The 23148-nt window shown below is 37.8% G+C and overlaps 1 protein-coding gene across 2 annotated transcripts in view; it reads right to left on the bottom strand.

Annotated features, from left to right (window-relative positions):
- DOCK11 (dedicator of cytokinesis 11) overlaps nt 1-23148 on the bottom strand; it is a 175087-nt gene that overhangs the window by 43726 nt on the left and 108213 nt on the right. The window contains exons 27-37 of one of the 2 annotated variants that reach the window (XM_037512031.2): nt 22305-22376; nt 21452-21598; nt 18788-18871; nt 17941-18052; nt 17412-17450; nt 15657-15835; nt 11205-11321; nt 9099-9174; nt 8426-8535; nt 5999-6110; nt 610-676 (exon numbers count right to left, since the gene is read on the bottom strand). In XM_037512031.2, coding sequence (XP_037367928.1) covers nt 610-676; nt 5999-6110; nt 8426-8535; nt 9099-9174; nt 11205-11321; nt 15657-15835; nt 17412-17450; nt 17941-18052; nt 18788-18871; nt 21452-21598; nt 22305-22376 — 1115 coding nt within the window. The remainder of the gene's footprint in view (nt 1-609; nt 677-5998; nt 6111-8425; nt 8536-9098; nt 9175-11204; nt 11322-15656; nt 15836-17411; nt 17451-17940; nt 18053-18787; nt 18872-21451; nt 21599-22304; nt 22377-23148) is intronic. The other variant, XM_037512033.1, reaches the window with a different exon arrangement.

The raw sequence follows: 23148 nt of genomic DNA on the forward strand, positions 1-23148 counted from the left end.
TTATTTTTCTCTTTGTGTTTTGGTAAACATGCACATATAATACCATATATGAGTACTATTTATTTTAAAAGTTCTTACACTTTCATACAAGTTTTTCTTTTAGCTTTCAATAATGATATAAAAGTAGGTCTGCATAAAATATAGGACAACTTCCTATCACCTTCTAGGAAGAAAACACTATTAGGTTTCTCCTCAGCTGTCTCGGAATGAAGAATATGTATATATAGTGGATAAAACTGCTTAGCTCTACATAAGAGTACAAATTCTAAATTCCAACCATTTAATCTGCTCCATTAAACCAGCAGCTAGCTACTCCAAGTGAATGATTTGGAATAGCTGATGTTACCTCTTGTTCTACAGATCACTGAAAAACTCCTGCTGGTCTATAAAGATGGTCTATTATTGGCTAGAGTTTTCTATAACACTGTGCGTATTCTATCCCCATGTTTTTCTTCTATGTATAGAGAACCTGATGCCAGTTTCTATATTATCAAAATAGCTTAATATTTCCTGATTTATCAGCAAATAGAAAAGAGGTAATATTTTATGTATAAATTAAGTTTCCCTCAAATAACTACAAAGTTTATAAAATAAGTTAACATAACTTACTCTAGAAGTATGAGAATGTTTATAAGCTCCTGAGGAGATACTTTGTTCCAATAAGTTAAAAGAGTATCTGAAAATGGAATAAATGAAGTGTTAGATATTGAGAATTAGAGCAAATAGCACAGAGAACCCCAAAGTACCAATAACCTAGTTTCAACAACCATCAACTCAGGGCTAATTCTGTTTCATTTATGTCCTCTTCTCCCACACTACTGCTCAACATACACACTGTATTCTTTTGAATAAATTCTGAATGTATCATTGAAACTGCAATTATTTCAATTTGAAATTATTTTTATTTACTTTATATTCTTTTGGATGGCTTATCCCAATCTTCGTATCATCCCAGAAGATGAAAGTAGGAAAGCAGATCTGCAGTTTTTAATGAACCTCCTAAAATTTTATGAAAGATAGCAGGCTTATTTGCATTATCCCCAAGGGGGTCAAGTACCTCTGCCAGCTATGGAAAGGGCTCTGTGAACCAAAGAGTTTGAAAACTTTCAACCTTCTTTAGGGGAAGAGACATCATTTTTTCTTCTTTGCCTTTGGATTATAAACTTCAAAGTCCTACCAATACACAAATCTATGCACACACACAAATATATGGAATAACAATTTCAGGTATAAAAGTCCCTTAGATCTATTCCATCACTCTTTTCGCCTATTCCTTTTTGTTACTTCCCCCAACATACCTATTTACTGAAATTAAAAGAACACCATTGCTACCATTAACTTGCCATTCCTTTATCCCATTCAGATAAAGCAGGCGAATGGTGTCTTTTATAATTAAGAATCTCAAAGGTACGGCAAGTGTGAATGACCAAACTTCCAACGAAGCTAGAGCCTCACGTGATGGGGATGCAAGATTGGACAACGTTGGTTACATGCAGGGGTGAGCTGGTGCGCTATGTAGGGGGGTTTTGACTTAACTACTTTCAATCTTTTTTAAGACCAAGCATATTGAGAATTTCCATGATTACCAAATATTGATCAAGGTAAAAATTGCCAAATTGAGGTCAAATTAGATTTGTTTTTCAAACACAGGTCTAGCGGCCACTTCCAGTCTCCCCCCACCCCCAGCTTCTGGATGCTTTCCGCTCGGTGGTTGGCGCTCCCCCAGAAGTCACTGGGTTTCCGGCCTCGCCTCGAAGGGACGTTGCCAGAAACTTCGGTTTCCCTTCTCTTCTCCTGTTTTTCAGTCAAAAATTCGGCGCCTCCTCTCCACCAAAAAAAATCAGGCCCTTCCGTCCATCTTTGAACAATCGTTCCTGCCCTGTGCCCTGAGAGAGCTTCTGAGAAGATCTGTAAAAGCGGTAAGAAGCCCATCCCTGCCACGGCCCAGTTCTAGTCAGCAGCGCGTCCGCCATTTTGTGGTGGGCGCTGTCCAACTCGCGGCCTATCTCAACCGCTGTTCTGTCAGCCAGACATGATGCAGGCTGGGAGCGAGGGTGGAGGAGGCAAGGGCACGGGAGGTGGCAGGAAACCCTCGGATAAAGAGAAACTGCAGCTTAGTACTTGTGACTTGTCCTCTAACGAGTTTAAAAAGACCTGGCTAACACTTAAAGAGCTCCATGACAGAGAGCTACAGCGCTTGCAGGCAAAGTTAACCAGCCTGAGAAAAGAGCGATTGGCAGACGGAAGGTGGACGGGCTCCATAGCCAAAATTAAAGAGTTGACAGAACAACAGAAAGTCCTCAATGGCACCATTCATGACTTGCGAGATCAATTAAGTACAAAAGTATGTGACCGCTGTTCAGTGAATGAAACATACAGGAATACACTGCAGCAAGAATTTTACGATATACAACAACAAAATCTTAAGTTTATTTCTGAGCTAACTGCAGAAAGGAATAAGTTAAGAGAGGAAAATAAAAGGCTTTCTGAAAGACTAAAATTGCATCAGAAACAGCTTCGCAAGTCTGTAACTGATAGTGATGAGGACTTTGTTCCTACTACTCAAAGAAGGATGCCAGATTATTCACTCCGGGACCCCAGGCAGGGAAATCCGATTCATTTGCCTAGCAAAATGATAAAGCAACCACACACTGAACAGATGAAATCTTCAGGCAAAAAGGAACCCCTGCAAAGTTCAAGCTTTCCACCTTCACTATGTAGTCAGAATCTCTTTGAGGGGCCAGAGAGTTCTTTTCAGAAGACTTTCTATGGCGGTAAACTGACCAAAGGGGGTAGTGGCAACCAGAAATTAACTGCAAATTTTCCTTTATCATCTACATTTAGTCCTCAAAGGGGGTTTGGATTTCAGGGTGCCTCAAAACCTCCTGAAGACAAGCTAAAAAGGAAACAGACCTCCACACAAGACCCCTCCATGCAAAAAGGTGACACTCAGTCTGATTTCTCTTGGAATATTTCTAGTATTTCGCCCGGAGAAAACCCAGCTACTCATGTAGCATCTGAAACTTCCGAGGAAAATATGCCTGATTTTAACAGAAGCTTATTTCCCCCTTTTATACAGAGAAGGGAAAGGCCCTCTTTAAATGTATTTCCACTTGACTATACTTTAAAATCTGGTGGGAAAAGAAGACCATCATATATTGTTGCTCGTCCCAGCACTGGGTTTTCAGTGAGAGATGACAGTAGCCAGTCACCTTCCAAAGAACAATCGACTTTGAGTAAGAATCCTAATCAATCTACAAGTGCGGTGTCTACTAAGCCTCAGGTTGATACCGAGAGTTGTACTGTGGTGTCTACAATAAAGAGAAAGGCCAGGGTACAGACTGAAAAAAGGGGGAAGTAACTTTCCTCCCAAGGAAAAGGCTGGTTTTTTTTTTTTGTTTGTTTGTTTTTTGCAAGAGGACAGTCTTCCTGTCAATTCAGACTGTAACTAATAACCCCTGACTCCTGTTCCATTTCTCAAGATACAATAAACAAGGCAGTAAGACCAAAAACTGTTTGGCAAATGACTGTGAATCTAAAACAGCAAATGACTGCCAGTTAATAAAATACAGCTACAAATAGAGAAGGAAACCCTGTCTTCAGAATAACTCCACTTCCATATTAAATTGTAGAAGTCTACCATCTTTTGTTGAAATTAAGTTGCTGTTCATGAAACAATGAAAAGAAAGCCAAGAGAGGACTTGCAAGGTATAGACTTACTTGATTTCAATATTTAAACACATTCATCATTTAAAAACACATAGAGTGACTAAAATATTTACCGGACAAGACATCCATAGAGAGAGAGACTCAAAAGCCGATATTTTTCAGAATAAAATGAATATGACTTTATAGACTGTGACTTTGCAGATATCATACAGCATGATTTTAAATGCTTTAAAATATCAAAAAAGCAAGAGCAAGACAAACATAACTAACAAAGACCAAATATTTAGCAAGTGAGGTCAACATTTACAAAAGGAGGAGAAACCGCGGAAATCCTCAAGAAACAAAGCAGTCACGGTTTTCACCCGCAACATTAAAAAAAGCAGCCAGAGAATTGTCGCTGGTCATCACAGTATATGGTAGAGAGTATACAAGTGTGAGTGCGTGTGTGCATGTGTACTGGAATGAAGGAGTGGAAAACCAGTCAGCAATACATCTCCCTTTCTTTTCCCCACCTTTTCCCCCCCATCTTATTTTCTTTCAGTATTTTTTTCATGGGTATGGTGGGCCTCTCTTTTTTATTTTAAACAAATTTATTCAGAGATTTCATATACCATAAAACCCACCCATTTAAACAGTGCACAGTAATTTGTAATACAGTCAAAGGCTGTTAAAATCACCCCTACAATTTCAGAATACTTTCATCACCCTAAAATGAAACCCTAGATACATTAGCACTCACTTTCTACATTCCCCCACTTTTCACCTTGTGGAAAGACAAAATTAGTGAGCTGTGGCTGTAGTTGTTAACTACACCATTTTCTCCTGGAAGGAAATACCACCAGGGCTTGAAAATTATCTCCCTTTACTAATTTTTCCCCCAAAATATGAAAGTGAGGCCCATCACATTAGCTTTAATATAATTTCTGACCTTTACTTTAAATCATATAGTCTTAGAACTTAAAAATTCTAATTGTTTTTCAACTGTTTTATTAATGTACTTTAGAACTTACTCAGATATAGCTACTGATTTATTTTAATGTTTCTCTAGCTAAATAAGTATAAGAGAAGATATAATGTATTGATGTACTTTAGAACTGCTTATTCATATATAACTATTAATTTTGTTTTTCTAGCTAGTTAAGTGTAGGCTTATTTTGTTCCTATAGCCTGTGTTAGCATAAGATATAAAGTGTTGAGGTACTTTAGAATTACTTATTCACATATAACTATTAATTTATTTTGTTTCTCTAGCTAGTTAAGTGTAGGCTTATTTTGTTCCTATAGCCTGTATTAGCATAAGATATAAAGTATTGATGTACTTTAGAACTACTTATTCATATATAACTATTATTTTGTTTCTCTAGCTAGTTAAGTGTAAGCTTAATTTGTTTCTATAGCCTGTATAAGCATAAGATATAAGATACTGATTACTTTAGAATTCCTTACTCATATGTAACTATTAATTTATTTTGCTTCTCTAGCTAGTTAAGTGTAAGCTTATTTATTTTGTTCTTATAGCCTTCATTAGTACAAAAGAAAATATGAAACAAATAATATTTACTAAAAATTATACCAAAAAAATAGAAAATGAGAAAAATATGATGATCAGAACCCAGGTACTTTTATGTACTGCATTGCAGCATACTTTTTTCTTTTTTGAGGAGAGGAAGAAAAAGGAGGGAATTACATAAATAAGTGTGGTATTTGTGCATAAGTAACCTTTTGATTTTACTTTCAGAGGACATGTGGTTTCATCCAAGTCCTTTGGTTATATTCCATCATATAATTAAAAGAATTTGTAATGCTAATAAATAATACAATTGTAATACAAGGGGGAAACAACAGCCTGAAAGAGAACCTAATACCATGTAATGTGATACAGTGGCACTGCAGAAACCACCATGGCCTTCCTGATCCTCATAATGCCTTCGGCCTTTTTGTTTGATTCTGTTTTTCTAAATCCTGGGTCAATAAAAGTTTTAAGTATTAAAAATGAATTCTGGCATTGTTATTTCTCTTTTTACACTGGTCACTGAATGTATTTCAGTGCTCAGCATGAAAAAAAAAAAAGTTCAACACTTCTAAAAACTATGGCCTTATTTTAGAAATTAATTTACAAAATGTTTTAAAGATTATTTCAGGGTCAAACCTGGATGACTGAAATGAACCTATTTTAAATTAAAATACAGAAACATTTCAAGGCCAGAGGTCTATTTCTAACATGCACAGTTCTACATACAGATGATGGTCAAGTACTTGCTACATGAGCCTGTGCATCTGTGAGGATGCACATCTAGTAGAGTCCTTGCTTAATACGCTGGTAACTCACCTTCAGAAATCATTTTTACTATATACAGGTAGCACATCAAGAGGCTTCTAATTTCATACTGATCCAATCGGTTATACTGGGATATACTACTTCTTGTAGAACTCTGTCGGGTCTATAATATAAAGAGAGGTCATTTGTGAAATTAAATTGGTATTATAGTTTCCCTTAACCATTTTTTATCATTAGTCCTGTTTGGGAAAATTCCTACGCATAAATCCAAATTTTATTCACAGTTGGAAGTTAAGTGGGAGGAATCCTTTTTACTATTATATCTAATATCACTAATATTACGTTGTGGTCTTGAACAAAATTTATTTTGTTTCTCTAGCTACTATGGCTGTTTCATTCCCATAGGTCCTGTGTTTTAGTAGTAAAAATTTTAAATAATATGTGGCTACTCCTGGAAAAATAGCTTTTACATGGAGGAAGAACTAAACTAAGATATGTAGAAACACAAGAACCCTTTCATTTGAATCTCTCCCTAGAGTTTATTAAAATGCAACTTTTAAAACAGGTCAGAGAATATATCTAAAAATTGGGGCTAATGATACAAGATCATTACGTCTAGAACCCAGTAATATTTCAAAACTAGAGCTTCTAGAAAGTGGTAACCTTATTTTTTTTTAAAGATTTATTTATTTATGCATAGAAGAACTGGGGTGTAGGCCAGAGGTGCAGGGAGTGAGAGGATTCACCAGAGACAGAGTGGGGAGCAGAACAGGCAGATTTACTGAAATACACTGCTAAGGAGCAGCGGATGACACAGGAGAGGTCTCTGTGCCACATATGGGTTAGCTCCCTGGCTGGGGATCGAACTCACCTCTAGCCGTGATAGCACTGAGACTTAACCCCTACGCCACCAGGGAAGCTCTTGACATTCATATTATTTAACAACTTTTGTTAAGATACCAGTATGTTGGGCCTCCCTGGTAGCGCAAGGGGTTAAGCACCACACTATGAAGCAATCCACAGCCTCTGCAGCACGAGTTCGATCCCCAGCCAGCCAGGGAGAAACCCACATGGCGAGGCAGACCTCTCCTGTCTCACCGGCTGCTCCCCTCAGCAGTATATTTCAGTCAGCCTGCCTGTTCTGTTCCTCACTCTGTCTCTGGTGGATCCTCTCACCCCCCCAACCCCCCACGCATCTCTGGCCTGTATCCCAGCTCTTGTATGCACAAATAAATAAATCTTTGAAAACAAAAGATACTGGTTTGTTAAGCATGACAAGATCAGACTTATCTTACATGACCAAAGTAAAACTCATTTCCTAAAGATTCTACCCTTGTTAAAAACCAGTACTTTCAGTTGAGCTAAACTCAGCTGGGGATATGTGATTACTAAAGTGAGATTTACTAAGAACTTTCACTTAGAACAAAATACCTAGATTCTGAATGCCTACTAGCTGTGTGACTATTAGCAAGCCATTTAACCATGTGAATGGCCCTTTATTTGCCACACAACAATGTCTACCCTCATAATTCTAAATGGTGTAAAATAGGTACCTAAAGGCTGAAAAGGTACAGTCCGGTGATTGTTAAGGGGTAATTCTCAATCAGCAGCATTAACATTACCTTAGAACTTAGACTACAAACTAGCAGCTCCCGTTCTAGAATGACTAAATCAAAAATTCAGGGGATGAGACCTAGTCACCTATTTTTATTAAGTCCCTCAAGTAATTCTGATGTACACACTAGCAAGTGCCATGACATAGCAGGAAACATGCTGGAATTAGAAAACCTGGGTACAGGTGTTCTGGCCTGCCATAGCTATGTGGCTGTCCTAAGTCACAATCCCAGTTTTCATTTGTGAATTGGGAGTTGGAATTTATTATTGTTAGGGACTCTTCTAACTCTGATTTTATATGATGCTATGATTTCAATAATAACAAGACTTTACTGGTCTAAAATGAGGCTTCTCTGCCTCAAAGCAGACATATTCCAAACTTTCATGATAGGTTTCAAACAATTTGATGCAAGGGTTGGAGAATATATTCTGATGAAGTGATGCTAGGATTGTGAGATCATTCATTTGGGAACCTAATTTTTTTCTTCTAAGTTAATGTCATTACTGTATTACAGAAGAATGAAAGGTTGACTTCATCTTACCAGGCAGTGATTGAAATGACAAGGTAGATTAGATATTTTAAACTTGAACCTTCTCTCTCCACAATAGGTCATAATATGCTAGGATTAAAGGACATATTCAACTAGAACCCTTAACGATGAATGCCTTAACCCACATAAACAGTTTATCCAACTAGCAGTTGCCAGGACAGAAAGGAGCTGCTAAAACATCCAAGAATCAGGGGATGCTTTTTTTGATCCAAGACAGACTACAGGCGAGTAGAGAGCCTATTACGTACATCAAAAGAAAGATTGTTATGGCCTAAAGCATCACTGGGGTCATCGTATATATTCAGGTTCTTACATGTTCACCGGTGCTGCCCTGATCTGAAAATCCTGTTGCTCCTTCTGGGATGAGGGAACCTCTGGAATCTTCTCTCTTAATTCCATGTCCATTTTGAAAAGACCCATAAGCTGGAAAATAAGCCAAGTCCTTGTTAGCAACTGACCAAAGTGTAAAAAAATAAGTATTGGGATAGTTTAAACAAACATATTTTAGGGAAAAGATCTTGGTCATCTAAAAGGTGAAGTTTATGTATTATATCAAAACATCATAAGAAACCAAAAAAATAAAGCCATTTTTTGCCTCTCACATAGTACGATGTATGAAACTATGAGGTTTTCCTTTGAAGTCATAAAATAAAGCTACACAACTTGAGAGATAATTTTATAGATACGGAAACTTGGGTTCAAAAGAAGTGTCTTGTCCAAGAATGGAGACAGGTAAGAGGATAGAAAACTAGTGTTTTGCTCATTATCTTCTACTTTCTTAGCACACCAAGCTATATTTTAAACAAGCTTAGACAAGAAACCTAAGCAAAGAAATGTGGCTGTAAATGTGCATTGGGTCTTAATTAAACTTTAGTAGAAATCACGCTATGTATAGTTTTTATTATGAAATACTTCAAAAATACTGGGAACTACAGGGTACATTTCTGAACAACCAGGCAGCATATAATCTTTAAAGGGCTAATTACCAGTGTCTTTGTCAGTGCTCAGATTCCCTCTATTTGTAGGTGAAGTAAAGCCACATGCGAACTCATCCCTGGATGCCTGTAATACAACATGATACCTCGGTCATTTAAACAAAATTGTACACTAGGATAAGAAATTGGAATTAGCAGTATGAGATGGCAGCCTGATTTTATTTATTTTAATTTTTTTTAAAGATTTATTTATTTATTTATACATGCACTGGGTACAGTCAGAAACATGGGAGGGTGAGAGAATTCACCAGAGCCAGAGCAGGGAGCAGAGCAGGCAGAAGGACCAAAGTACACTGCTGAGGGGAGCAGCGGGCGGCAGGAGAGGTCTGCGCGCCATGTGGGACCCTCCTCCAGTGGCCGGGGAGCAGCCGGGAATCTAACCGGCGCCGCAGAGGCTGCAGGCAGCTTCGCAACCCAGCGCTCAACCACTGCGCCACTGGGGAGGCCCCTGATTTTATTTTATTTTTAAAGATTTATTTATACATACAAGAGCTGGGGTACAGGCCAGAGGTGTGGGGGGGTGAGAGGATTCACCAGAGACAGAGCAGGGAACAGAACAGGCCGACTGACCAAAGTACACTGCTGAGGGCAGCTGCAGGCGAGACAGGAGAGGTCTGCTGCACCGGCACCCTGATTTTAAATAAAGCTTATGGTGAAAGCCTAAAGTAAATGTCAGTATGGCTTTATGGTGACTTCTCGTTTGAAAAAGTAGGTACTATCATACTGTGGTCCCCATGAATTCTAGCCAAGTGACATAATTCTAGGTGATTGGTAAAAGTGGCATCAGATATAGTCTAGGCCCAGGTCTCTTTGGAACCAGGGTGATGTTAGAAAAGTAGAGGTGTGATCAGAAGCCCTAGACGAACTTGATCTGCAAAACAATATAAGTAGAATATTTCCAAATACCACTGTCATATGTTGTGGAGTAAGTATAAGCACGGGCTTATGTTTATGAAGAAAGACCAGCCAGACCCCCAACTGGGTGATGCATGAGTTGGCATTCACATTTAGCTGACTTACATAATTGGGTGCTACAGGCAATCACATCATCCGGGAAGCTGAGAAGCAGCTTTCTCAGGAACCCAGGACAAATCAACTGGGGGAATTTCCAGTGGAAGCTGTGGAGGACAGTTTAACCTGCCACACACAATGTGATGTGGCCAATGAAAGTGTGAAGGTCAAGTGTGAAGGTGTCTTGGGCCACAAAGAAGGCAGGTTGGAAAATGTCCAGTTCTGAGCACCATGTTTTAATAGGGTCTTTGGTAAAATGGAACATACCCAGAAGAGTGTAACCAAGAATGTCAAGGGTTTGGAATGAAAGAGAATAATGAAGTGAAAATACCTGGTCTGGAGAAAACTTTAGGAGGCATGTGTGGAAAGGGTATCATGTGGAGGTGGGAACATGTGTTCTATGGATCTCTAGAAGGTAAATCCAGGAAAAGGGGATAGCAAACCTTTTAGGTCAAATGGGAGAAGGAAAGTTTCAATTATCGCAAAAGCCAAAGGGTGTTATGCAAGTGGAGGCTGATCACCTCCAAAGTTCCTTTCAACTGTAAGGCAGGAAGAAAAGCACAGAGCAACCAGGATGGGCTAAAAATGACTCCACCGGGAAGTGTTGAAAGGAAGCTTTTGAGGGAGAGAAGCAAAGGAAAAGATTCCATCCCTGGTGCCCAACATTTTGGAAGTGAAGACTCTTTTATTCAGTTTTCAAGGTGCATAAATATATGAAGGCATAGAGCAGCAAAAATCTTAAAAATCAAAACACTGGGTACAAGGGATCCTTGGTGTTCTCTTGGACTGCATCACTCACACTGTGGTCCTTGGATCAGAAGCTGCCAAAAAATGTGTTAGAAATGTGTGATCTCAAACTCCACCCCAGGGCTAATGAATTAGAATCTAACAAACTCCCCCAGTGACTCCAATGCACATGAAAGCTTCAGGAGGGTTGCTCTAGGGAAAGGTAAAAAACGAGTCAAAGGTGAACTATTAAAAGACTGAGACCAAAAAAAAAAAATTGAGATCATACTCTATGACCCCGATTGCAAATACATTCAGCAAAACAGGATAAAATGCCAACAGGAACACACAACTACTTACAGAATTAGGCATAGCCGCACAAGAATACAAGGTATCTCGACCTGCTAATCTCTGTATATTTTCCAAAAGCAGTCCAACAAATGGGAGGTACAATTGTGCTATTTTGGCTTGTTGGTTCTGAAAAATAATGATCAAAAGACTAATAGGTATATGATATGAATATATTACTAATACAGCTGGCGCCGTTATCACTTTAAAGAGTACTAGCAGGCTAGTAAGGACAATAAATTAGGGATGCAAGAGTCTATTTATACTTATTCCCAAATAAGTAAATTATACTTATTTATCAAAACTAACACAAGACTTTGTTGGTATTTGGAGTTACATACAATACAGTCAAATCACATCCCCCCAAACATAACTACACAAAGTAAAAGGGGCAAATTTTTTTTCATAGTATTTTACCAATAAACCAGATGCCATTAGTTCCATTCTTTAATGCTAGTGAGGACTGACTTTCAGGAGAGCACTGTCTTGCCCACTGCCAGATCCCCTGTGCCTGGCACATGGCAGATGGTCAGTACACATTAGCTGAAAGAATGGGTAACCAGAAGAAGTGGGGAAAAACATAACGAATTACTATATTAATTTTTAAGAAACATTTTTGGCTGTGATTAAAGCTGTAAATAAAATAATGTTATCTTGACCTACTAAGTCAATTTTAAGACTTGGGAGATTGATACATTTGTAAATCCACAAGTAAAGCTGACCACCAGTAGTCTCAGATAAATTTCATTTACTGCTTTTCTCAACAACAAATATACATACCAGATATGTACGCACACTCAAATTAGCAAAAACAGTGGTTGTGATGGTACAAGAACTGCCCTACATATTTCAAAACCTTGTGTGGTTTGGAGATTTAGATAAGGCCACTAGGGCACAATGGTCAAGGTATGAAATACAATAGGATAAACAGTATCTCACTGCTGCTTCAATTAACATTTATTCTTGAGGTTGAATCATTTTTCGTATGTTAATTGGCCACCCACACATCTTTAGTGAATTTCAGGAATTTTACTTAAGGGACTCACTTCTGTTAACAATGCTATCAATAACAGTGTCTATTACCAGGAGAGTCTGCTTCTGTAGGTTTGGGCTGGATCCTGGGAATGTGCCCCAGATTATATTGATAAAGAAGTTCAAGAACCACAATCTAGTTCAACTTCCCATCCAAGGGAGGAATGGCTCTTAGCTGTATTCCTGACAGGTGGCTAGTTTTTATTTTTATTCTTTTTTTGGAGGTGGGGGGGAAGGTGTCAGAGGGGTGGGGAGAACCAGGACAAGTAGTTTAATTTTAAAATTTCTCCTAAAACACTCTAGCCCTTTCTCTGGTTCTGTTAGAAAGGACCTTTAACTGATTCACTCCTTATAAGTTCGACCTGCTGGGTACAGCTCTGCCCTTTGGAACCACAAAGAGTAAGTAAGCTTGCACTGTTATGTGGCAAGTTGGAGACAAGTTACCATGAGTCATCTTAATACACCCTTCCAAAGGCTAAATAGCCCATATCACTTTCCTTTATTCTTCACATGGCTTTGGTTTCAAGATTTTGCACCATGATGATCACTTTTTAACAGCTGCCTGATTTTCTAGTGTCTCACTTAAGAATTGAAAATCAGAACAGCCTAGTGGTTAAGAGCCCAGTGGGTAAAGAAAGATACACATGAATCCCAGCCTCCCTCCCCCATTACTAGCCACTTGATTTGGATTGTGACTTAATCATGGGTTTCTCTTTGGTAGAATATAAGAAAATACCAAGTGATATTTTCAGGTGAGGGTAACAATAATGATATTAGTTCATGTGAGGTATTTAATACAGTGTCTGGAGTACAGCGAGTCCTCAACAAATTATAACTGCTATTTTAATATTATAGCTTCCAGAAGGGAAACCATTTTATTTCAGGTAGTGATCACTAAGGAATGAGATACTACAGTTCTCTTAAGTGACCAGGAACACAGGAAAAATACAGTCAGTGCAAAAATAGATTAAAAGTCTGCACATAAGATAGAAAATCACCTAATAATCTATTAATCAAACTATGATTAAAATAGCATATATCTATTTGATGGAATTCTATGCAAATTTTTTAAACATGGTGGAGCTAATCTTCAGGATATAACATGGAGTGAAAAGAAAAATGCATCGTGGTCTCATATATGTTACATTTAGGCTTGTGCATGCATAAAATAGAAGTATACATAAGACACTGAGAACAGTAACTGCTTCCGGGGAGATGAATATGGGGGTGGGAGGGGTGGAGGTAAGGAATGGGAGCAAAGCATTTTGATTTTCCCACCATGTACACAGATTAGTTAAAAAAGAGAAAAACAAAAGGAAAAATGATTTTCCCCAAACCCAAGCAGAAACCGCAGTTCTCTTAGGTGTCAACATCACCTGCAGCTGGTACAGGAACTGAAACTGATATAGACCCCAGAAGAAACGTTAGACAGTGGACATTCTTATTCTGAATAGGGAAAGATTCTCATGATAATTATAACAAGTTTCAGATCTCTGAAAGCAGTTGATGAGTAGCACCTAATAAAGACCAGTGGCCTCCCCAGAATTTCCCTGGTGGAGGAGCTGAGGAGTGAATGGAGGGGGCAAGGAACTTAGTCTCAAAGCAGCCTTTCCATAGGAAGCAGGTTTTATTTTCTTGATTCTATATTTATTTGGGGTCACTTTGGAGAACCCCATAGACATAATGGGGGCTTAAAACTCCCCTCTCTGCATTCACCTGGCATCATGATTAATAATGAACATGTTCTACTTGAATGTACTTGACAAATAACTTCTTATTTGGGTTACCAGTGTATTCTTTGCACCAAACATGGGAAAGAACATCCCTCTTGTCCAATATACTAGAAGGGAAGTTTTGGTTAACCAGGCCCAGGAAGCAAAGAAAATTCTATTGAAGATAGTCCTCTACTCTCTTAACACCCGTCTAAAGCTTCTGAACAACAGGAAAGGACTTGAGAATTTGCTGACAGGGTAATGACCCTGATAATTTGATCTTTCCCAGTCTAAAATCTCCAACACTCAGATACTGTTTAACTTATTTACAGGTAACAATAGCTCTGTGTGGATATACATATACTGCTCTCAAAATTGGAAAAAGTAAACAATGTCAAACTGGTGATACAAAGCAATACAAATTCCATCAGTAGGTGAGACGCTAGTGAAATCCTGTTTTCCTTCTCTTTCATCTGAAGAGGCGGGAGGAGAAAAATACAACTTCCTGCATCAGGGAGGGCAAGTTCATTTTGCTCTTTTCCTGTAAGTCCTCTGAAATCATAGCTAAGGACATTTTCTCTACTTGCATAAGATCCTTTTTTGATTGCTAGACATAAGCAGCAATTAACCAGAGCTGGCAATTACTGGCATTTTCAAAGGTTTAACAAAGTTTGGTTGGACTGGATGACTTAAGTATCTTTTCACCTACACCGGTTAACTTGCCTAACTCACTCTCACAATAAAGACAACAGCATGATGAGGTAAACTACAATTAGCTAGGGTATGTTATTACAGTTATTTTGTGACAAAAACAACCCAAAGTGCAGTAAGTCATCAGTGTCATCTTAAGCTAAGGAGTCTGAATCTACTTTACAGTAGAATCATATGAAGAAAACTAAAAAGATTGGTAAGTAAAAACCTCATAATTAATGAAATATGATTGGCTGCAGCTGATAGATATTTTTGTTTATTTGGGAAAAATTGGAATCCTATAGAAAGAGTAAAATCCATCTCTAAATCAGTTCACCAAAGTGATTACAATAATAAATGATAACAATGTTTTATTGATATTTGAATGCAAAAACAAAAGGCCACATTATTATGAAAAATGTTTCCTTGAGTCACTGGATACCAGGTTAGTTATTCCAAATCCATACAGTTTGCAGTCTCTTTCAAGCCCCTAGGATTTCACGTCAATAAAAATTGAATATATTAATATATGCCAAAGGTGCAATAAATAGTAACTACAGCTGTGGCCTTCATAGACAAAATGTAATGTAAGGGTTCTAGTCACACCCACATCTTTTCAATAAGATGAAGAACTTCATATTACATATTCTATATGTGACATACTTAGCCTGTCTTATTAACCACTTAATAATGAATAATATCATTAATTTAGAAATATATTTAAAGATATATATTAAAGTATATATCTGAAAGAGCACCTATAATTTTATATGATTTCCTAAGTCATAATTAGTTTATGTAAACAAATCATGAAGCAGTTATGTTATTTTCTAAATCTGATTTGGGGAATCAGTGTTTTTCTTCAACAGTTAACTAGACAATATTTTTAAAATCTAACCATTTGAAACCAATTTTATTTGTAAGTTTTTACCAATGCTCATATTATGCCCTTACTGAAAATTTCACCTTTAATGAAAATCTTGGCAGAAATTTACTAATGTGTCACTGATGAGCGTATGGACATCCTTACCTTGTGCTGGTATCTAGTGTCAAATGCATGTTTTATCAAAAGATTCTTTATGACAGAGATAGCTGTATATCTGATCTCATAATTGTCCTGAAGAGCCATGGAGGTTTCCCTCAGAAGTAGGCCAACCAAGAAGTGATGCTTGCAATACTCATCTGACAAACTGTATTCAAGATTTGAATCTGCGATACAATGAAATTTAATACCCATTTAACAAAAACATTCAAAAATTAGCATTCAAATAGTATATTATTTAGTAATACTGTGATCATGCTAGCAAGTGCTATTATTTGATTATGATGGACCTGAACAATTCTTTTATCATACAGAATGAGCATGCAGACTTTTACAAGACAAGAGCACTCATCATTATGGGTTGTGTGATTGCCTGGATGATTTCATTTCTATTAGTAACACAGTCCCCAGATCCTCCCCAGCCCACCCCCCAAGATTTCTTTCAATGCTTAGATAAGCACCTAGAACAAAAGGATTCTACACTTGGTAATGTCTTAACACATTTTTCTATGTCTGAAGAGATTTAGTTATAATTACAAATCTAAGTAACTCTATTCAATACTTGATTTCCTTATCTGTTTATACTTTTCAAGTAGGAAAAGGAAGAGAAACTAGACAACTGACTCACTCTAGCAGTATGAACTACTAACTGGTTTAGTAAATGTGATATATTGACCCGAATAGAACGGGATATAAAAACAAGAAAAACAGCCTCATCATATTCTAATTCATCAACAAACACAAATCTCTTCTTTTACAAAATCACCACTTTAGAGTATGGGAACCATGTTTGCTCCCTTTCAGATCCTTAGTCCACTTTAAATCCCCCTGCTAATATCCTGACTGGGATTTGCTCACAACTACTCTGAAGGAACTGTGAATAAGGTTAGTAATCTCTGCATTAGAGCTCTACTATCTTCATTTCCTCTTCCACGTTTCATTTCTTAGACCACTGGTTAACAGCTGTCTTCTATTATTTTTATAGCCTCTTTAGTACTTAATATAATGTTAAGTATTCAGTTAGGGATTAATAAATGCTGTTGAGTAGTCAGATTTAATCCTAAATCCTGATGATCTGCCTTCCTTTTCTTTCCCCTAACTACTTCAGTGGTATCAATAACTAATGGGCAAAGTATTTGAACTACACAAACTCAGAATCTACTGAGAGGTTGGTTGAATAGGGGTGCTACTAAAACTACTGCTCAGCAGATGTGCCCCTAGAGACCAGAGCAGGGGATGTTCTTCCTGCCATTGGTCTTGCTTTCTCCACGAATCCCAATCACTTCTATGCACAAGGGCCAGTATTGACTAACCCAGCAGGCCTGATGAGGCCAGATTTTGCAATGGTCTTTACTTCAGCATTTTGAATAAATCCAATACAGTAGCTTCTCCCACACCTTGAAAATTATGGCCAAGCAGTCATTAAGCAGGATCAGAGAGAAAGGAGGCAAGCCTGGGAGAGGCGACACACTTAGGAGAACATACCCTCCAGCCCCCACACTGGCTGAGCAGGAACTTGTTTTCCGAGGGCGGTATTTTAAGTTGATTTCTCTAGCAATGCTTGAGCTTATTTTAAAAGTCAACACACCGCCTCCTATGTTTTCTTGGCACATTAACGAAAGCCTTGTTTGGGCTAGGGAGGATTTGAAAAGCAAACAAAGCCCCCATCCATCTTAGCCATTCATCAAATAAATTGTTTTTAAAGACAGAAAACTTCTTTAGAGTGAACCGAGTTAAACCTACCTACTGAAGTCAAACGGTCCACCGCAAATGAAAAAAAATCTAATTAATATATGAAAAGAAAAGGGACAAATAAAAAACACAGTAACATAAGAATAGTGCTACACAACAAAGCATTCAATAAAACTAGCAATGGAGATAACTGAAAGCATTTCATAAAATTAACATATATATTATTACTGTTTGCCTCTATACTTCTCTTTTGATGCTCCATTCATTCACGCACTAGTATATTTTTTTAATTTAGTCTTAAAAAACCCCAAACACTACTATGAAGAGCAATTTTACTAGGCTCTGACAATTGTATTTAAGTAGCAACCTATGTAATACCTGATTTCTTCATATTACAATTCTACCCCTGACACTAAGAAGGACATACAGAATGCTATGAATGACCTTATCTTCAGAGAGTACATTCTGAAGTTACTTTTAAGTTGACTAGCTTCATTAGAAAACATCATGCTATGCTAAACTAGCAAGAAAAAAAAAAGGAAAAACACAATTCCAAATGGTGGAAAACTCAAATGCGTACCTTGAACTCGTTGAAGTTTAGGTTTTGCAAATGCCATGGGCAAGTTCAGAGGAATGTAATGTTCGTGATTACAAATGGTTTGCAGAAATTCAAACTTGTGTTCAGCCAGAACCTAAATGGAAATAAATGATACATTAATTCATATTTAGTAAGCATTAATTTTCAAAACACCAGTGTTTGGCAATCTAAGCATATCCTGAAATGTGACCTGTGCAGGGAAGACTTAACACAGATGGCTCAAGACTGCTCTCCTTAAAGAGGTCTGCCTGCAAGGTTGCTCTTTGGCTGGCATTTGGGAAATTGGATTTTGAAATGTTCCCTATGTAAGGCTGTACCTTCTGTGCCAGCCCAGACTATTGTATAAACACTGTGATTTATGATGAACATCTGCTTTCCTTTCCTTTCTGAAAATCTGGAATTTTGATGAGCTTCCAATATGAAGCCAGCCCCTAATAAAATCCCAGAAGTCCAAGTCTCAAATGGGCTTCCCTGAACAGAAAGAGTGCACAGGCCTGGCTGCATTCTCACTGCTGGACAGAGGGAGTATGCTCATGGATGGCCACGGACCCCACTTGATACCTTTTCCCTTACTCATCCAGCTGTGCATCCTTACTGTGTCAGTCTAGTGAGTCTTAGCCATCGGCATTGTTATATGTTGAGTCCTCTAACTTGGTAGTCTTGACAGACCTCCCCACCCCAAGACACTCTTTAATATTTCCCACTTTGACATTCAGCCATATGATATGAAATGAAAACAGCAGTTTCAAATCCACTAGGAGGATAAATGCCACCCTTGGTCACAGGCTATAATGTCTGCTATCTACTACAGTCATACTCTATGGCTTACCTTAGGATCTTTGGGGCTGAATCCAGATATATAGTCATTTATCAAATTGAAAACAAATCCTCTATCCATTAGTGTCAAGCAGCGCTATAGAAACCAAAGCAAAATGAACACTTAGTTATATAATTCAAAAAATCCGTCAGTGTAAGTTTTCTTGTATTTAACTTTAAAATGTGTTCCATGTTAAGGGGATGCCATTCTCGCTTTTATACAAAATAGAATAGCTTTCAGAGTTTTGGGTGATCTCAAATAAACAGATAAAGGACACGTAACTTTCATGAGAATTGGGACTCAACTGTATAATGTTCAAAGTAAAAAATTATACACAGAAATATATGCATATGTATATATGCATGTACATAAATATATACACATATGTTATAAAGACACATAATTTATTCAGCTATGCTGCCTTATTTGGGGGGAGTATAAAAGCTCAATGTGAAGCAGTGAGCTCTTAGAAGTTGGGTTGGCCTATGCAAGCACTTCAGACCAAAAGGAAAGAATTTTTGGGGTCCTGCGAAGTCCTGGCCTATGAAACCATTCTTCCTCTGCAACACTTCTAATAGTTGTTCACATTTGCCTGCTATCACTCTCCCATTTGAGGCTTTCATTAAACATCTTTGGTGTTCCTCCTGTATGATTTCATTCTATGTGGTACATAAAGCAAAAACATGTGAACTAAATAAAAAAAAGTCAATTTTTAGACTGTAAGACCAAAATAGTGGCGAGCAGAAGGGAAGGGCGAAGAGGAGTGTGTCAGTTGGGCACAGGGCTCAACTGTCTGAAGAAGGGAACTGGACTCTTAGTGATGAACTCAGTGTAGACACATGTTGATTTATAACTATGTACACTGGAAACCTAATGTTATAAACGAATGTGACTTCAACTAAATACATAAAATTTACCCCTTCCCCCTCACAAAAATATCTTTGTTGTTTTACCATTGCTTACAAACTAAAGAGTAAAAACCTTAGCCTGGTGTTCAAAGCCTCCCATCCCCTGGCACTGGGAAACTCTGCACAATGCATTTCTTGCTCATCCCTAGACAATTACTGAATGCATGAATCTCATCTTTTTGCTCATGGACCCTCTACCTGCAACAAGTACCCTTAACTATTATCTTGGGTAAACCTGAACTGTTCTTCTAGTCTCTGTCTACACTGCCTGGTCATAATCCCTCTTTCTTGTTTCCCTATTGTATTTTGTTTGTACTCTCTGTTTAACAGCCTTTACACTTTATCTTGTATATGTATTTGAATGTGATTACAGAGACAGCCTTTCACATCTTTGAATCCTCACATTAGAAGACAGATTTTTTTTTAATTGAATTAGGTAAATACTGTTGTTAAATCAACTATGTTTTCCTCCCTTTCCATAATAATGTTCAACTTCATGTTCAAGAAACTGATATTTTACATTTCAGATAGTCTCATCCTTTGTTTGCTTTAGAAAGATATGTGAATATTTGGCTTTGTAATACCCAAAAGCTTATGTAATGATGTTAAAACTGAATTTTAATTCTGGCAAAGAGAAGTCTTACATCGAAAAACCTTACACTGAAGATCTGAGACCTAGTTGTGAATTTTTAATTAAAAAAACAAGGCTATGTTAGACACTAAAACTGCTTGAATAGATTACTGACCACAAGGTTCTTAACATATGACTGATACAAGATGAAGAGCCATGAAAACGAGGGGAATGGTTATTTACTAAGTGCCAATCAAATCCATGCCTATTCTCTGCAACAAATTAAACACTGCCTCCTTTAGAGAACAATTGCATTCTTGTATTGTCCCTTACATGTGAAATATAACAATGACAAATGTGCTTTCATAAATATAGGGGTTTCTGGTATCTCTCAAAATCATCTCATCAAAAAAATGAACACTTTTCATTTACATACATCACATCAACAAACAGTCTGCTTTAGTTCAAGAGTTGCAAACTCTAAGATCAACAGGGTTCAGAGGAACAATTTAAATGCATAACAAAAACCAGGGTTACTGGGCCTCCCTGGTGGTGGAAGGGTTTAAGTCTCAGCACTATGAAGCTATGGGCAACCACTGCAGCACATGTTTGATCCCCGGCAAGGGAGCTAAGTAACCCACATGGCGCAGCAGACCTCTCCTGTCTCGTCCACTGCTCCCCTCAGCAGTGTATTTCAGTAGATCTGTTTGCTCTGCTCCCTACTCTGTCTCTGGTGCATCCTCTCACACACCCCACCCCACACACTTCTGGCCTATACCCCAGCTCTTATATGCATAAATAATAAAATGAAAATTAAAAAAAAATCAGGGGTATACTAAGAAGTAGTGGGGATCATGGCAACCTAGAAAATACATGCCCCATCTAAAGACATTTGATTTAATGTATTTGAAAAGAGCGTTGTGTGAAACAAGCAAAGCATGCCTTCTGGCTAAGCCACTTGTATGGGACCTCTGCTTTTAATTAGCTATTTCAGTACACATGTATGTGTGTGTTTGTGGTGGAGCAGGGATCAAACTTGGCTATTTAACTGAATTGATTCTCAGTCTAGAGTTTCTCTAGCAGCCTTATAAAGACCTATTTGAGTCTCTAGGAGGTGGGCAATTTTTTTCCTTTGACCTTTAATATCATACTGGTGAAAGATAGTTCCTTGCCATTTTCTCATTACTTTTAACTCACCTTCAGGAAGCTAGCCAAACTGTAATTGACATTTCTGGACTCATCAGGAATCTCCGCATAACGAATAGTCACATGGGGAATGATTGCAAGAAGCAATGAATGTAAGACATTATGATATGCCTCAGGAAATCTCTGGCCTCTGGGAAGCTTAAATTAAATAGGCACAGGAAAGTCAGACTTGCAAAAGATCCAAATCAATTGCTATTTTTAGTTTTAAACATTGTGTTTTTAAACTGGAATATAATTTTTCTCCCAACTTAAAAATGATATACACATTCAATGTCTACTTAGATCATGATAGGAACTATCTGGACCTCCAATAACATAACTGACTGACATCATCAACAAGACCAGGTCATTGTGACCCCACTTTGGAATTATATTCCTGAGATTCAGGTCCATCCAGTTTTATTTTTTCTTTGATAACTAAATATATACACCATGTTCCAGGAACACATCTATGGCATAAAAGGTTTTTAATTTTGTACATGCCTTAGGCCTTTCTGAGAGCAAGGTTATTTGTGATTTGCTATTTGCTCTTCTCCCAAATGAATCCTTTCAACATAGACATATTAAAGCCACAAGTCAAAGGCAACATTTCAAGGGTAATACATTTTATGTAGTAAATAATTATAGGAAAAGAATCTACGTAGAAGAGTATCTAAAGATTAGACCAATAACACATGGTCTGTGACCTTAGGTTTAAGTGACACATCCATTTCTGTAAAGCAAAACTGAATGAGCTAAAGGCTAAGAATCCTTCAAAATAAGAGAGGATTTGCACGTCACTGCTATCTGCGAGTATGAGGAGCCTTTTCATCTATGGTTAAGTATTATTCTCGCGCCTACTTACCTTAATTTTATTCTCTTCCAACAAGTATGTGGCCATAGACTTTGCAATAATCTCAAAGAAAAACCATGAGTACTAAGAGAGACAAAGAACAAAATCAATCTTCAAGAGTGACCCAATGTTTCAAGCTTAGCAAAGTTTGAGAAACCATATACATCTTCTCTCTGAACTTCAATAACATTTGACAGTAATCACAATTCACAAGCAAAGTCCCACCCAATACCTTCAAACTGTGATCGCACAAAGGTAATGTCATTCACACCTAAGGGTTTGTGATATACTAAGAACTTTTGCTGGGACGGTTTGCCTCTGTGGGGAGGGGATATTTTATCACTGACAGTGTTTCCAAATGGCCCGCATTGAAAAAAACAGATCTTCTTTTATTTTATTTTATCATTGCTTTAATAGTCACTACACATAGTGAATCTCATCTTTGCCTGTGCCTGGGGGTGAGGTGGGGTAAGAGGTGGACAACCCATTCCTGACCCTGGTACAACATTAGGGTCAACCCAATCAGCTGAGGTGTTGGCCTGTAGAGTGTAATTTGAAGAGTACAGAAAAGCCTCAACAGACACACCCCAAAATAATGGACAGTGAAATTCTACCACTAATAACAAAAATAGTAAAAATAATGACACTAACAGGAGCCACCATTTGAGAACCTACTATGTGCCAGAAGCAAGTTAAATGCTTTGCTTATATTTTAGAAATGAGGAATTGGCACTTCAGCAAAATTACAGGCCCCAGGTCACAAAACTATGATGTGGGGGATATGGGATTTCTACCCAGGTCTTGCTGATCAAAATTCTTTCTATTGTACATTCAGGTGAAGGTAGACAGTGGGTGG

The sequence above is a fragment of the Talpa occidentalis genome, unplaced genomic scaffold, assembly GCF_014898055.3.
Source record: "Talpa occidentalis isolate TD23 unplaced genomic scaffold, MPIMG_talOcc4v2.1 talOcc4.15, whole genome shotgun sequence".
In the NCBI taxonomy this organism is placed as follows: domain Eukaryota; kingdom Metazoa; phylum Chordata; class Mammalia; order Eulipotyphla; family Talpidae; genus Talpa; species Talpa occidentalis.